Source organism: Somniosus microcephalus, chromosome 28, assembly GCF_052327205.1.
Source record: "Somniosus microcephalus isolate GS21.2 chromosome 28, FLI_Smic_1.0, whole genome shotgun sequence".
In the NCBI taxonomy this organism is placed as follows: domain Eukaryota; kingdom Metazoa; phylum Chordata; class Chondrichthyes; order Squaliformes; family Somniosidae; genus Somniosus; species Somniosus microcephalus.
The window spans coordinates 36,687,207-36,701,726 of NC_141014.1; the positions used below are offsets into that span (position 1 = coordinate 36,687,207).

The 14,520-nt window shown below is 46.5% G+C and overlaps 2 protein-coding genes across 2 annotated transcripts; both read left to right on the forward strand.

Annotated features, from left to right (window-relative positions):
- The first annotated feature begins 303 nt into the window (after positions 1–303).
- On the forward strand, positions 304–2,822 carry LOC147099575 (ferritin heavy chain, oocyte isoform-like). The gene is made up of 4 exons (XM_085969807.1): positions 304–480; positions 1,097–1,243; positions 1,661–1,786; positions 2,164–2,822. Exons 1-4 carry the CDS (start codon positions 379–381, stop codon positions 2,311–2,313), a joined length of 525 nt encoding a protein of 174 aa, XP_085825933.1. The 5' UTR covers positions 304–378; the 3' UTR covers positions 2,314–2,822.
- A 4,128-nt stretch (positions 2,823–6,950) lies between these two features.
- LOC147099576 (ferritin heavy chain B-like) lies at positions 6,951–9,710 on the forward strand. Its single transcript, XM_085969816.1, has 4 exons — positions 6,951–7,117; positions 7,711–7,857; positions 8,256–8,381; positions 8,773–9,710. Exons 1-4 carry the CDS (start codon positions 7,016–7,018, stop codon positions 8,920–8,922), a joined length of 525 nt encoding a protein of 174 aa, XP_085825942.1. The 5' UTR covers positions 6,951–7,015; the 3' UTR covers positions 8,923–9,710.
- The last annotated feature ends 4,810 nt before the right edge of the window (positions 9,711–14,520 follow it).

Consider the following 14,520-nt stretch of genomic DNA (forward strand, 5'->3'; position numbering starts at 1 on the left):
GGTGACTGTATTGCAAGTACAAAGGTATAACGAACTATGTATTTTAAGTTCAGGACATTTTAAACAAAACATTTGTAAGAGAGGTCAAAGGACTCGACAACGAGGTTGCTAGTAAGTAATCAGCAAAACTTACTTTCAAAGCTCTGATTGGCTCACCCAATGCTCACTTTATTTATTAATTAATGAGTTTGTGGATTTTGTTGAGGCATGGAAGTGATCTGATTGGCTACCAATAACTGTCATTCATCATCTGTTATGCAAATGAGGGGTTGTCCAAGTGTTTAAAATGTGCCGGTTCTCACTTTCACAGCAGTTAGATTGAGTGAGCAAGTTTAGGTGGTAGATTTGCTGAAATCCAGACACACTATAGAAATTAAGATGGCCTCCCAAGTGCGTCAGAACTACCACAAGGACTGTGAGGATGCTGTCAACAAGCAGATCAACATGGAGCTCTATTCCTCCTATGCTTATCTCTCCATGGTGAGTTATCTATCTACTTTATTTGAATGATTTCTATGTAATAAACTAGTTAGATATCTAGTTGTTTTAGTTGCATGACGTAAAAGGGCTTAAATGTCAAATGGGAGCTGTTTTCTCGTCTTGAATTGGTCACCAGTTGAAGAGTATGGATTTGACTGTAGTGCAAATATTTCAATTAAGTGACTGCAATTAATCAAATGCTGGTTAGGCCTTCATGCCTTCTGTTGAAGTGAGTTGAGGATGGTGTACTGTTGGTAAAACCTTCCTTAATGACATGATTTGAGTAGGAAATTGTTGGATTTGCAGTTCTTCCTTTACTAACTTTCCACAAGAAATGAGTAGAAGTAGTTCCACTGACCTCTGGTCTCCAGCTTGGTCTTTATTTCTACCCCCCACCCCCAATCTTTCCTGCTGATAGATCCTCCTATTAGCTAGTTTAGTTGTGCTGTTTCTAATGTGAAGAGACCGACTGTTCAATGAACAAACATTTAATAACTAGTTGAAAATGATATTTCTTCTAAATAAGGCATTGCACAATAACCAGTCTGATCAGAAATAATTTTGAATTGCATGCGGGTGAAACTTTAGCCTGGCCTAACTTCCTTTCTCTTTGCAGTCCTATTACTTTGACCGGGATGATGTTGCCCTGCGTCACTTTGCCGAGTTCTTTAAGGAGCAGTCACATGAGGAACGTGAGCATGCTGAGAAACTGATGAAATTCCAGAATCGACGTGGGGGGCGTATTGTCCTGGAGGACATCAAGGTATCTTTTCAGAAACGGGATGAGCTTCTTTGACTTGTGAACTACTTTTGGGATTCAGGTGGGAAATGGAGAGTGGAAGAGAAAGAAAGAGCTTGCATTTCAAGCTTAAGACAACCATCCAATCTTCCCAGCAGACTTGATACTAGAATCCACTGTTCATTCAGTATTTCTGGTTTGAAGTCCCATCTTCCATAAGGAGATTAAATCTTCATTGATTCACTTGCAGATGGTGGGAGGTGGTATTCATTTCAAGGTAATGAGTGATTTGCTGCTGCATCTCCCTGTGTCATCCACTGTCTTGCACAGACTCCATTGTATTGAATGCCTTGGGCAGGAACTCTTGAGGTTGTTGCAGCCTTTAATTTCCTTCATTGAGGTAGAACATTCTCAAGTAAATTCTGGTTTGTTTTTTTCCAGAAACCAGAGCAGGATGAGTGGAGCAATAGTCTGGAGGCGATGCAGAGAGCTCTGCAGATGGAGAAGAATGTCAACCAGAGTCTGCTGGATCTGCACAAACTCTCCACTGTGAGCACTGACCCTCATGTAAGTTTCTAATGTTCCAACTATGAATATTCAGATGTGTTGAGGGTGATGGTTGAAATTGGAAAGATCTCCATATCCAGTAAGACTGTTTCTCCATTGCAGCGATATCAACAAGCCCTTTTTAATGAATGGTCCAGATCATACTGTAGACTTGATCATTAAACCTCTCCTGGGGGCACTCTATTATCTGAAGGAGTTGTAGAATACAATTCTAAAGTATTGAATTTGACACCTGTGCAGTAATCTCACCTGGGGCATAATCCACCAAATGCTCTACTTGTACCAACCATCCAGTCCCGGAGAAGATGTGGAGCAATTCCTCAGTGTTATCCTTGATCTGTTGTCTGTACTGACTGGTTTCTCTTTCCTTTTTCCAGTTGTGTGACTTCCTGGAGACCCACTACTTGGATGAGCAAGTGAAGATGATCAAGAAGCTTGGAGATCACATCACCAACTTGAAGAGACTGGGAGCCCCTGAGAATGGCATGGGAGAGTACCTGTTTGACAAGCTCACATTAGGGGAATGATTCCCTATCCTTCAGCATTCAATTCATCATCTCATATTGATGAGGGACCTCCAACTTCACTATGAAGTGTGACTGAGACTTGAGGTGAATGATGGCTTTGGATGTGGTTCATTCTTGAGCTGACTTTTTTTCCCCTCCAAGTGCTGTCAAGGAAAATAAAAGCTATTCAGCATTGGAGTGGTTTGTCTTTCCTTGTGTAAATTGAGTAGTGGATCTGGTGTCTGTGACACCCAGCTCGTGATAGCCTCAGCAGCAGATGACCGAGCTGTTTAACTTGTGCAGGAACTTAAGCTGCATTTTTCCCCCCTGCCTCATTTGGCCTGACCAGATGTCTGTGGTTACATCTCCAAATTGGAGACTTGAGGGTTTTTGTATTTCACAAAATGCAAGATTGCTTGAGTTTCTCCTTGGAACAATCTCTTGGCTGACAACCATGGGAATTCAGGTACCTGTTCTTGACCAGTGATGTTGCTCTGTTAGGTGGGCATTTGATAACTCCATGTCATGAATGTGTAGCATCCTTTTCACCCCCATTTATAGAAACATGCATCAGAGAGGCCAGTCAGCCTATCATAGCTGTGCTGGCTATTGAATTAGTCCTACTTTTCCCCATAAACTTTCTTTTTTCTCCCTGTTTAAGTATATATCTAATTCACTTGAGAGTCACTACTGAATCTACTACCCCCCACTCTGGCAAGCAGTTCATTCCAGCTTGTAACAACTCACTTTTATATAATTTAGGGGGGAATAAGCTCTGTTTTTGCTCTGGTTCCTTGGTAATTATTATAAATCTGTGTCCTCTAGTTAACACCCCACCAGTGGCAACCACTCCTCCTTAATTATTCTAAATCAAAATTTCATATAGTTCGGAAAATCCCTCGACAATCTTTGCTCGTAGAAGAATAAACCCTGCATCTCCACTCTCTCCACATACCATGTACTACGCGTGAGGCTGGTAAAGCAAGTTTTGGCTAAAATGTTTAGGGTGCAAAAGCAAAAAATAATAGTGTAGCAGAATGTAATAAATAATAACCAAGTACCTGCTTACTTCAATATGTGTCAACCTTCTGGGCTAAGAATTGCTCAGCATTCTGATTCAACTTGTATCTGCCAGGGCAATGAATAGAAACCAGCTCTTTACACTTTATACAGTGCCCACTGGATGACGAGACACTTTGTCACCAGTACACACTGCATTAACTAATAGTCATTTGCAATTTCAAGTTTACGCAAATGTTTCTCTGGGGTTGCCTTTCACCCTTGTGGGCAGGGAGTAAGAAGGGTGTCTGGATATGTGCTAGTGCGACATAGATTCACCAGTGTAAAAGGCCACGTATGAATCTAGGATTTGGATCGTGACATTTGCTGGCTAATTGTTTTTTTTAAGTATGTATTCCATTTAACTGCTACTCTACACACTACACTTGGCAGTGAGAGTAGGGTACAGGTCAAAATCTGAGCTTGCTGTTCTCATAGTCAACAGAGATCTTCTGGCCTCCGCTGCATTTATACTACAGCAGGGAAACTGGGTTCTACCAACAAACAGTTTAGAAGCTTTTTTTGTGCCATATCGATACAGTATATATATTCTGACCTTTAGCCAAGCTACGAAGGAATAGTGGTTCCTTCGTCGTCACTGGGTTAAAACCTGGAGCTCCCTATCTAACCGCTGTTGGGAGAACCTTCACCGCATGGACTGTAGCGGTTCAAGAAGAAGGCTCACCACCACCTTCACAGACAAAGTAGGGACGGGCAATAAATGCCAGCCTTGCTAGCAATGCCCTTATTCCCAGAATGAATGTTATTTAATAATAAGGTAATAGGCAGAGAGTTGGTATAAAAGAGACATTCTTGGGTTGGCAAGCAGTGAAATGTGGTGAGTGCCAGAGATTAGAGCTGGAGTCAGTTTTTCACTATACAGATAGATAAGTGACCTGGATTTGGAATGGGGGAACCATATCCCAAGTTTGCAGTTGTTGCCAAACTAGGTTGTGAAAGGCGCTATATAAATGCAAGTTCTTTCTTTCCCTTTTATCCCACTCCTGTTGCCAGACATCCTGCTATTAAACCACTAGCAGATGATCCAGGTTTACCATGAAATCCTGTGAATTCACTGGATGGTGCATTTCACACTGGCGGTTAAGATCCATAAACTAAACAGGTCGCTCCTCAGATTCACAGGATGTAAACCCTACCCCGTTACAGGTATATACTGGATTATATGGCACGCAGAATGTAATGAGAATCAACCTGTGTCTCAGTGGGTAGCATTCTCGCCTCTGAATCAGAACGCTGTGGGTTCAAGTTCCACTCCAGAGACTTGAGCACAACAATCTAGGCTGACACTCCAATGCCGGTGCTGAGGGAGTGCTGCGCTGTCAGAGGTACCGTCTTTCGGATGAGACATTAAACCGAGGCCCTGTCTGCTCTCTCGGGTGGATGTAAAACATCACATGTCACTATTCGAAGAAGAGCAGGGGAGTTATCGCCGCTGTCCTGGCCAATATTTATCCCTCAATCAACATAACAAAAGCAGATGATCTGGTCATTAGCACATTGCTGTTTGTGGGAGCTTGCTGTGCAGAATTGGCTGCCGCATTTCCTAAATTACAACAGTGACTACACTTCAAAAGTACTTCATTGGCTGTAAAGTCCTTTGGGACGTCCTGTGGTCATGAAAGGCGCTATAGAAATGCAAGTCTTTCTTCTTTCTTTCCCAACAACCATCACTCTCTGCAATCATGGGGTAGATTTCTGACAAACTTGGTATAGAATTTCCATCTTCCTTACTCGCTGACAGTGCAGACTCACCCTGGACTACCTGATCTCTGAATATTGCATTAAGTTCACAATCATCTACAATAAACAAACAAATCTCTAATTTTGTCACAAATTTATCTGAATTCCTAAGGTGACTATATTGCAAGTGCAAAGGTATAACTATGTATTTTAAGTTCAGGACATTTTAAACAAAATATTTTTAAAAGAGGTCAATGGACTCGACAACAACAAGATGAGCACTTGAAACGCCATAGCAGACAAGGCTACAGACCAAGTGCTGGAAAATGGGATTAGAATAGACAGGGCTTGATGGCCGGTGCGGACAAGACGGGCCGAAGGGCCTCTTGCTGTGCTGTATAACTGTGACTATGACTCTATAACAAAAAGGCTGCTCATAAGTAATCAGCTAAATTTAACTTCAAAGCTCTGATTGGCTGACCCAATGTTCACTTTATTAATTAACTAGCTGAAGTGCCCGGCGGTGCCGAGGCTTTTTCGAGGGCATGTTGTTGTTGGAAGAGAGAGAGAGAGCGACTGGGGGGAAGAGAGAGAGCGACTGGGGTGAAGAGAGAGAGCGACTGGGGGGAGGAGAGAGAGCGACTGGGGGGAAGAGAGAGAGCGACTGGGGGGAAGAGACAGAGCAACTGGGGGGAGGGGAGGGAGGGGGGAGGGGAGGGCGGAGGGGAGGGTGGGGGGGAGGGGCGGGGGGAGGAGGGAGGAGGAGAGAGGAGGGGGAGAGGAGGGAGGGGGGGAGGGGAGGGGAAGGGGGAGAGTCCCCGAGCCCCCTGATCCCCGTCCCCCCAAACTCCCGAGCCCCCTGATCCCCACCCCCAAACTGCCGAGGTTGGCCCCCCCGAGGCCCCCCCCACCACCAACCAAGCACCGAACTCCGGAGGCGCGATCTTCCGAGCACCGGCCTCCCGAGCTGGCTTCAAGACCGCCGATCGCGAGACGGCCGGCGGGCCCGGTTGCCAGGGTAACCGTTGACGCTCACCAAGCCCCGCCCCCCGGCCGAGCCAGAGAGAGAGACGCCGCGTCTGAGCTGCTCCTGCTGCGCGCGCACCCTTTAGTAAGGTAGCGGCGCTGGGCTGAGGCCCGCCCCTCCAGCCTTCGAGTGGGGCCGGGAGGTGCCTAGCTCGGGCGTGGGTGCGGAGGAGAGGCCGAGGCTTCGAGGCCTACCTGGAAAAACGGGGAAAGGTAGGAAAATTAATGAGATTAGATAAGTTAATGACTTTCTAAATCATTTTTTTTTTAAACAATATGTGTTTTAAAAGCAACGTTTTTTTTAAAGACGCAGAAAGCGGGAAAAAGAAATAAAAAGTTTGGAATCAAGATGGCGGCGACTCACCTCGATTCAGAACGATAAGGCCCGCCCACACACGCACCGATTGGCCCGGCGGCAAAAGCCAGCAACCCGGCGTACGATTGGTCGAGCTCGAGGTCACTCTGTCGCTAATGAGCGGATAATGAGATGCTAATGAGCGGAATGTTAAGGTTTTTCGGATACCGCGGGCGCGATTTTAGCTCGGCCGAAATGCAAATATGCTTAAAACCGTTTTGGAAAGGTAAGCTTTCTTTCGACGTAACGCACGCATAGCTACGCCCTGTAACTTTCGAGCGCATAGCCGCCCAGACGCACAGGCGATGACAGACAGACAGAAGGACAGACAGACAGAAGGACAGACAGACAGACGGACAGAAGCATCGCTTTATATATATAGATGAATGAGTTTGTGGATTTTGTTGAGGCATGGAAGTGATCTGATTGGCTACCAATAACTGTCACTCATCATCTGTTCTGCAAATGAGGGGTTGTCCAAGAGTTTAAAATGTGCTGGTTCTCACTTTCACAGCAGTTAGATTGAGTGAGCAAGTCTAGTTGGTGGACTTGCTGAAATCCAGACACACTATAGAAATTAAGATGGCCGCCCAAGTGCGTCAGAACTACCACAAGGACTGTGAGGATGCTGTCAACAAGCAGATCAACATGGAGCTCTATTCCTCCTATGTTTATCTCTCCATGGTGAGTTATCTATCTACTTTACTCTCTATTTGAATGATGTCTATATAATAAACTAGCTAGATGTCTAGTTGTTTCCTAGTTGCATGATCTAAAAAGGCTTAAACTTCAAACAGAAGCTGTTTTCTAGTCCTGTATTTGTCACAGGTTGAAGAGAATGGATTTGACTAGTGCAAATGTTGCAATTAGTGGCTGCAATTAATCATGTGCTGGTTAGTCCGTCTGTTGAAGTGACTTGAGGATGGTGTACTGTTGGTAAAACCTTCCTTCGGTGAGTTGATCTTGCAGCATGAATCTGTTGGTTTTGCAGTCATACCCTTACTAACTTTACATAACAAATGAGTAGAAGTAATTCCACTGATCTCCAGCTTGGCCTTTATTTCCCTCCCCCAGTCTTTCCTGCTGATGGAGCCTCCTTTTTTGCCAATTTAGTTGTGTGGTTTCTAATGTGAGAAGAGAGACCGACTGTTCAATGAACAAACATTAATAACTAGTTGAAAATGATATTTCAACAAAATAAGGCATTGCCCAATAACCAGTCTGCCAAGTGATCATTCTGAATTGCACACAGGTGAAATCTTTCTTTCTCTCCACAGTCCTATTACTTTGACCGGGATGATGTTGCCCTGCGTCACTTTGCTGAGTTCTTCAAGGAGCAGTCACATGAGGAACGTGAGCACGCTGAGAAACTGATGAAATTCCAGAATCGGCGTGGGGGGCGTATTGTCCTGGCCGACATCAAGGTATCTTTTCAGAAAAAGGATGAGCTTCTTTAACTTGTGAACTACTTTTGGGGTTGGGCTGGGGGTGGGAAAGAAAGGAAAAACCTTTTACATTTCAAGCATAAGACAGCAATCCAATCTTCCAAGGAGACTTGATACCAGAATCCACTGTTCATTCAGTATTTCCCTTTTGAAGTCCCATCTTCCATGAGGAGATTCAGTCTTCATTGATTCACTTGGAGATGGTGGGAGGTGGTATTCATTTCAAGGTAATAATGTGCTGTTGCCTCTCCATGTCATCCACTGCCTCGCACAGACTCCATTGCCTTGGGCAGAAACCCTTGAGGTTGTTGCAGCCTTTAATTTCCTTCATTGAGGTAGAACTTTCTCAAAAGTAACTTCTGTCCTTTTTATTCCAGAAACCAGAGCAGGATGAGTGGAGCAATGGTCTGGAAGCGATGCAGAGAGCTCTGCAGATGGAGAAGAATGTCAACCAGAGTCTGCTGGATCTGCACAAACTGTCCACTGAGAGGACAGACCCTCATGTAAGTTCCAACTATGAATCTTCAGATGTGTTGAGGGTGATGGCTGAGGCATTTACCTGCCATTTAATGCAACTATTGGAATGATCTCCATATCCAGTAGACTGTTTGTCCATTGCAGAGCTTTGAACAAGCCCTTTTTTATGTAGGTTCCAGATCATACTGTAGACTTATCATTAATTTTGGCCTGGGAGCACTATAGTATCTGAAGGAGTTCTGCAATCCAATTCTAAAGTATTGAATCTGACACCTGTGCAGTAATCTAACCTGGGGCAAAATCCACCAAGTGCACAACTTGTACCAACCATCCAGTCCAGGAGAAGATGCGGAACAATTCCTCAGTGTTATCCTTGATCTGTTGTCTGTACTGACTGGTTTCTCTTTTTTTTTCCAGTTGTGTGATTTCCTGGAGACCCACTACTTGCATGAACAAGTGAAGATGATCAAGAAGCTTGGAGATCACATCACCAACTTGAAGAGACTGGGAGCCCCTGAGAATGGCATGGGAGAGTACCTGTTTGACAAGCACACGTTAGGGGAATGATTCCCTATCCCTCTGCATTCAATTGAATCTCAACATAATGTTGTAGGACCTCCAACTTCACTATGAAGTGTGACTAAGACTTGAGGTGAATGTTGACTTTGGGTGTGGTTCATTCTTGATCTGATTTTTCTCCTTTAACTGCTGTCGATGAAAATAAAAGCTATTCAGCACTGGAGTGGTTTGTCTTTCCTTGTGCCAATTGAATAGTGGATCTAGTAACTTTGTCACCAAGCTTGGAGATATTCACAGCAGAACATCTAGCTGTTTACAGGAAACTATTTTTCTTATCTGGCACTGACGGGACCGGCATAGTGCCGGTTTATCGAAAAGTCCGGATTAGAGAGAGGTATAGTTAAAAGGAACGAGAGCTCCGTACACAGCAACAAATCCAGGCTTCCCTGTTGCTAAGCAACATATGCAGGAACCCCGATTGCACAGCCACAGATTGAGGAACGGCTAGTAATATGAAGTAAAACTTACCTGAACCTACTCCTGAATTTTGCCGGTTAACTGAGATTTCTGGTTATTTAGGTGCCGGTAAATCGAGAGTTTCTTGTAACTTGTGGCTGGATTCTAACCTACCTTTTTTCTCCCCCCATGCCTCATTTGGCCTGACAAGAGGTCTGTGGCTACATCTCCAAAGAGGAGAATTGAGGGTCTTGGTATTTCACAAAATGCAAGATTACTCGAGCCTCTAATTTGGACATTGTCTTGGCTGACAACCATGGGAATTCAGATAACTGTATTTGACCAGTGATGATGTTCTGTTAGGTGGGCTCTTGACAACACCATATCATGAATGTGTAGTGTCCTATTCACCCACATTATACAAACATGCATCACAGAAGGAGGCCATTCAACCCATCATACCTGTGCTGACTATCCAATTAGTTGCACTTTCAACCTCGTGTCATTTTTTTCCTGTCTCAGGTGTATATATCAAATTCCCTTGAGTCAATATTGGATCTATTGCCACTACCCTTTCAAGCAGTGCATTCCAGCTTGTAACAACTCACCTTTTTTATATAATTGAAGGGGGGGAGGGAACTCTCCAACTGTGCGCTGGTTCCTTGGCAATTATTGTAAATCTGTGTCCTCTAGTTACCAATCCACCACTGAAAACCACTCCTTCTTTACTCTTAATCAGAACCCCCCCTATAATTTGGAACACCCCTTGACATTCTCTGCTCTAAGCAGGACAATCCCAGTCTCTCCACATGCCATCTGCATCAGGTTGGCAAAGCAAGTTTAGGCTAAAATTTTCAGGATGCAGGACATTGTTGGCTAAAGCACAAAATAAATAATAGCACAGCAGAATGTAATAAATGATAAATAAGACACTGCTTCCATCAATATGGGCTAACCTTCTGGGCTAAGAACTGCTCAGCATCTGATTCAACTTCTTTCTGCCAGGGCAAGGAATGGAAACCAGCTCGTTACACAATGGCCACTGGAAGTCTAGACACTGCCTATCACCAGCACACACTGCATTAACTAATAATCATTTGCAATTTCAAGATTAAGCAAATGTTTCTTTGGGGTTGACTTCCACCCTCTTGGGCAGGGAGTATTGGTAAGAAGGATGTTTGGATATGTGCTAGTGGGACACACATTCACCAGTGTAAAAAGCTACACATGAATCCTGTATTTAGGATTTGGATCATGACCTTTTTTTGCTGGTTAATTGTACATTTGTTTTAAGGAGTATGTATTCCATTTAATTGCTACTCTACACTACACTTGGCAGTGAGAGTAGGGCACAGGTCAAATCCTGACCTTGCTGTTCTCGAAATCACCAGAGATCTTCTGGCCTCCGCTGCATTTATGCTACAGCAGGGAAATTGTGTTCTACCAACAGACATTTTAGAGGCATTTTCTGTGCCATATAGATGCAGTATATCTATTCTGACCTTCAAGCAAACTACGAAGGAATAGTGGTTCCTTCATCGTCACTGGGTTAAAATTCTGGATCTCACTATCTAACCGCTGTTGGGAGAACCTTCACCACACGGACTGTAGCGGTTCAAGAAGAAGGCTCACCACCACCTTCACAGACAAAGTAGGGACGGGCAATAAAAGCCAGCCTTGCTAGCGATGCCCTTATTCCTAGAATACATTTTAATTATTTTAAAAAGGTAATAGGCGGAGAGTTGTTATAAAAGAGACATTCTTGGGTTGGGAAGCAGTGAAATGTGGTGAGTGCCAGAGATTAGAGCTGGAGTCAGTTTTTCACTATACAGATAGATAAGTGACCTGGATTTGGAATGGGGGAACCGTATCCCAAGTTTGCAATTGTTACCAAACTAGAAGGTTGTGAAAGGCGCTATATAAATGCAAGCTCTTTCTTTCCCTTTTATAATAAACTGCCAGACACCCTGCTATTAAACCACGAGCAGATGATCCAGCTTTACCATCAAATCCTGTGAATTAGCCGGATGGTGCATTTCACACTGGCGGTTAAGATCCATAAACATGATTGGTTGCACCTTAGATTCACAGGATGTAAACCCAACCCGGTTACAAATATATACTGGATTATATGTAAACGCAGAACATAATGAGAGTAAAACAAGGACTCCACAACCATCACCCTCTGCACACATGGGGTAGAATTTCCATCTTCCTTACTCGCTGACAGTGCAGACTCACCCTGGACCACCTGATCTCTGGATATTACATTAAGTACACAACCACCTGCAATAAACAAACAAATCTCTAATTTTGTCACAAATTCATCTGAATTCCTAAGGTGACTGTATTGCAAGTACAAAGGTATAACGAACTATGGACTAGAAATTCAGTTGCGTCCGCCAGCCGTTAGCACCATAAGAGGGGTAGATTTCCAACGCTAGGCACTTAGCGCCCGGGCGCAGGCCGATCTGCGCCTACGCCCAACTTCAGTTGACATTTAGCGCCGGCGCAAAGTGTTTGCGCCCGCTCAGCTGCGCGCGCAGCTTATGACGTCATTTCGTCGTGCAACGCTGTTTGTGCGCCCCAAACTGGAAATTCAGTGGCGCCCGCCCAATGTGGGCGTGGCGCTGTTAAGAACTGTGAAGTGGAACGCAGCAGAGGCCCTGCGGGCCTCGGGGAGCGCTAATTAAAGGGCACTTAGACTGAACTATAAAGGCCAGCCATTTTGCTGTAATGACTTTAGTGCTTTGGATTTCTGGACAGAGACCAAGGAACAGACCTTCCTGATTTGGGACAATATAGGAGAGGTATTTTTGGCTTCTGGCCAGAGCTTGGAAATTTCACTCATTGTGATTTCACTGTTTGCAAGTTTATTATGGGGGCTGCATGGGGTTCCAACCCTCAGTTCCAGCATTATGTGCGAAGGGCTCGCAGACGCTGTGTGAGAGGGCCAGCCATGCCTAGACGCAGAGGGGCCATCAGGCGTCGGCAACATAGGCCTTACCCACTCAGGGAATACCGGCAGCAGGTGTCCTATCTCACCATGACTGCCGCGCATTGTGTTAAGAGGCTGCGCTTCAGAAGGGAGGTGGTTGCAGAGATCTGCCAGCTGCTTCACAGAGATCTGCGTCCACAGCTGATGTGCAGGACGTCTCTGTCGGTGGAAGTGAAGGTCATGGTGGCTCTGAACTTTTGTGCAAGCGGCTCATTCCAAGCCGCTGCTGGGGACATAGCGAACATCTCCCAGTTCGCCGTGCATCGCTGCATCCGGCAGGTCACCGATGCCCTTTTTGCAAGGAGACACCAATTCATCTCCTTCCCCATGACCCTAGAGAGGCAGGAGCAGCGTGCAGTCAGATTTGCCAGGATCGCCGACTTCCCCATGGTGCAGGGCGCCATTGACTGCACGCATGTGGCTATGCGGGCACCTATCGGCAATGCCGAGGATTACCGCAACCGGAAGGGCTACCATTCCCTCAATGTACAGCTGGTGTGTGACCACAGGCAGCGCATCCTAGCTGTCAATGCCCGCTTTCCAGGAAGCAGCCACGATGCATTTATCCTGCGCCAGACTACTGTGGCTGACATGTTCGAGGCACAGCCTCCACCAAGGGGATGGCTTACTGGGGACAAGGGCTACCCTTTGTGTACATGGCTCATGACCCCGCTCCGCGCGCCCAGGACCCCTGCGGAGGAGGCATACAACGAAAGCCATCAAGCCACAAGGAACATCATAGAGCAAACGATTGGCCTCCTCAAGCAACGGTTCCGCTGCCTGGATCGATCCGGCGGATCTCTACAGTATTCGCCGGATAGAGTCTCCCAGTTCATCGTCGTTTGCTGCATGCTGCACAACCTGGCTATCCGCAGGACTCAGGCACTGCCACCTCACGTTGGACCACCACCTCAGGAGGACGAGCAGGAGGACCATGAGGAGGAGGAGGAGGAGGAGGAGTACCAGCCCAGGAGGGAGCCACAAGGTCCAAGGGCCGTCCGCCGGCGGCTTATTGAACAACACTTCTAGGCCCCCTGTCAGGGAATGGCTTGTGGCAATGAACGCACCTGAATGCAGCCGCTCCGCAAGCCCTCAGCCGGTTAACGCAACAACCACTTGAAACATGACACCTGGACAAGCTGAATAAATAAAAAGCTTTATTTAACAAACTCAGGGCCCTTCCCACATGAAACAGGAAAACAGACAACACCCCCAAAAAACAGTCAAAAACATATCTCACTCCCACAACCTGGGGAGGAATAACAAAACTTGTCCATCCAATTGGCCTTCATCCTCGGCCTAACCAAGACAAACCCCCCCATACAGAACACAAACACCCCCATATAAAAAAACAGTTGCCTTCATCTTCGGCGTTAGCAAAATAAGCCCCCCCCATACAGAACACAAACACCCCCATATAAAAAAACAGTTGCCTTCATCTTCGGCGTTAGCAAAATAAGCCCACCCCCCATACAGAACACAAACACCCCCATATAAAAAAACAGTTGGCAACACACTCTACTTGGTGTGCCGACAGGGCGAGTCCTTGTGCAGGCTTCTCCGGCCCCTGCCCGACCTGTTGCTCCGCCTCAACCTGGGCCCTGTGGGTGTTCCAAGGCTGGGGGAAGGCTCCTGAGGGGCACAATGCGTGACGGCAGATGCCCTTGGGGGTCGGCCTAGACGAGGTCCGGCCCTGGAGGGGCCGGCTGCTGACTGCTGCAGCTGTGGCTGGGCAGCATCAGTCTCTCCAGCAGCTCGTCGCAGCTTGGCTGGGGGAGTGGCAGTGGCGGCTGCATCAATGGGGGCAAGCTGGCTGATGCCAGGCGCTCGCTGGTCGCCAGAGACACTGGCACTCGGCCGGGCTGGCACTGCAGCAAGCGCAGCAATCTGGTGAAGGCCAGACCGCTGTGCTGCAGCAGGGCGGCGGGTGCCCTGGCGATGCTTCCGTGACACAGCGAGTGTGGCAGAAGTGAGTGCCCGAACTGCCCTGGTCTGTGCCCGCATCAGATCAGCCAGTGTCTGCACGGCACCACTCATGAACTCTCGACTCGCGTCCTGTGCTGCCGCGAGTTGGTCGACACCCCTGGCCTGTGAGTCCCCGAAATCGGCCACACTATGAGCCAGGGACTCAATGGCCTGAGGCAACTGTCCCACAACCCCCATGAACTCGTTGTGGCGCCGCTCCGAGGCCG

Bases quoted from the DNA above. Each gene is read 5' to 3' on its own strand.
- LOC147099575 (XM_085969807.1), top strand. From the start codon at position 379: ATGGCCTCCCAAGTGCGTCAGAACTACCACAAGGACTGTGAGGATGCT. The intron at 481-1,096 runs GTGAGTTATCTA...TTCTCTTTGCAG, and splicing joins CCTATGCTTATCTCTCCATG to TCCTATTACTTTGACCGGGA. The intron at 1,244-1,660 runs GTATCTTTTCAG...GTTTTTTTCCAG, and splicing joins TTGTCCTGGAGGACATCAAG to AAACCAGAGCAGGATGAGTG.
- LOC147099576 (XM_085969816.1), top strand. From the start codon at position 7,016: ATGGCCGCCCAAGTGCGTCAGAACTACCACAAGGACTGTGAGGATGCT. The intron at 7,118-7,710 runs GTGAGTTATCTA...TTCTCTCCACAG, and splicing joins CCTATGTTTATCTCTCCATG to TCCTATTACTTTGACCGGGA. The intron at 8,382-8,772 runs GTAAGTTCCAAC...TTTTTTTTCCAG, and splicing joins CTGAGAGGACAGACCCTCAT to TTGTGTGATTTCCTGGAGAC.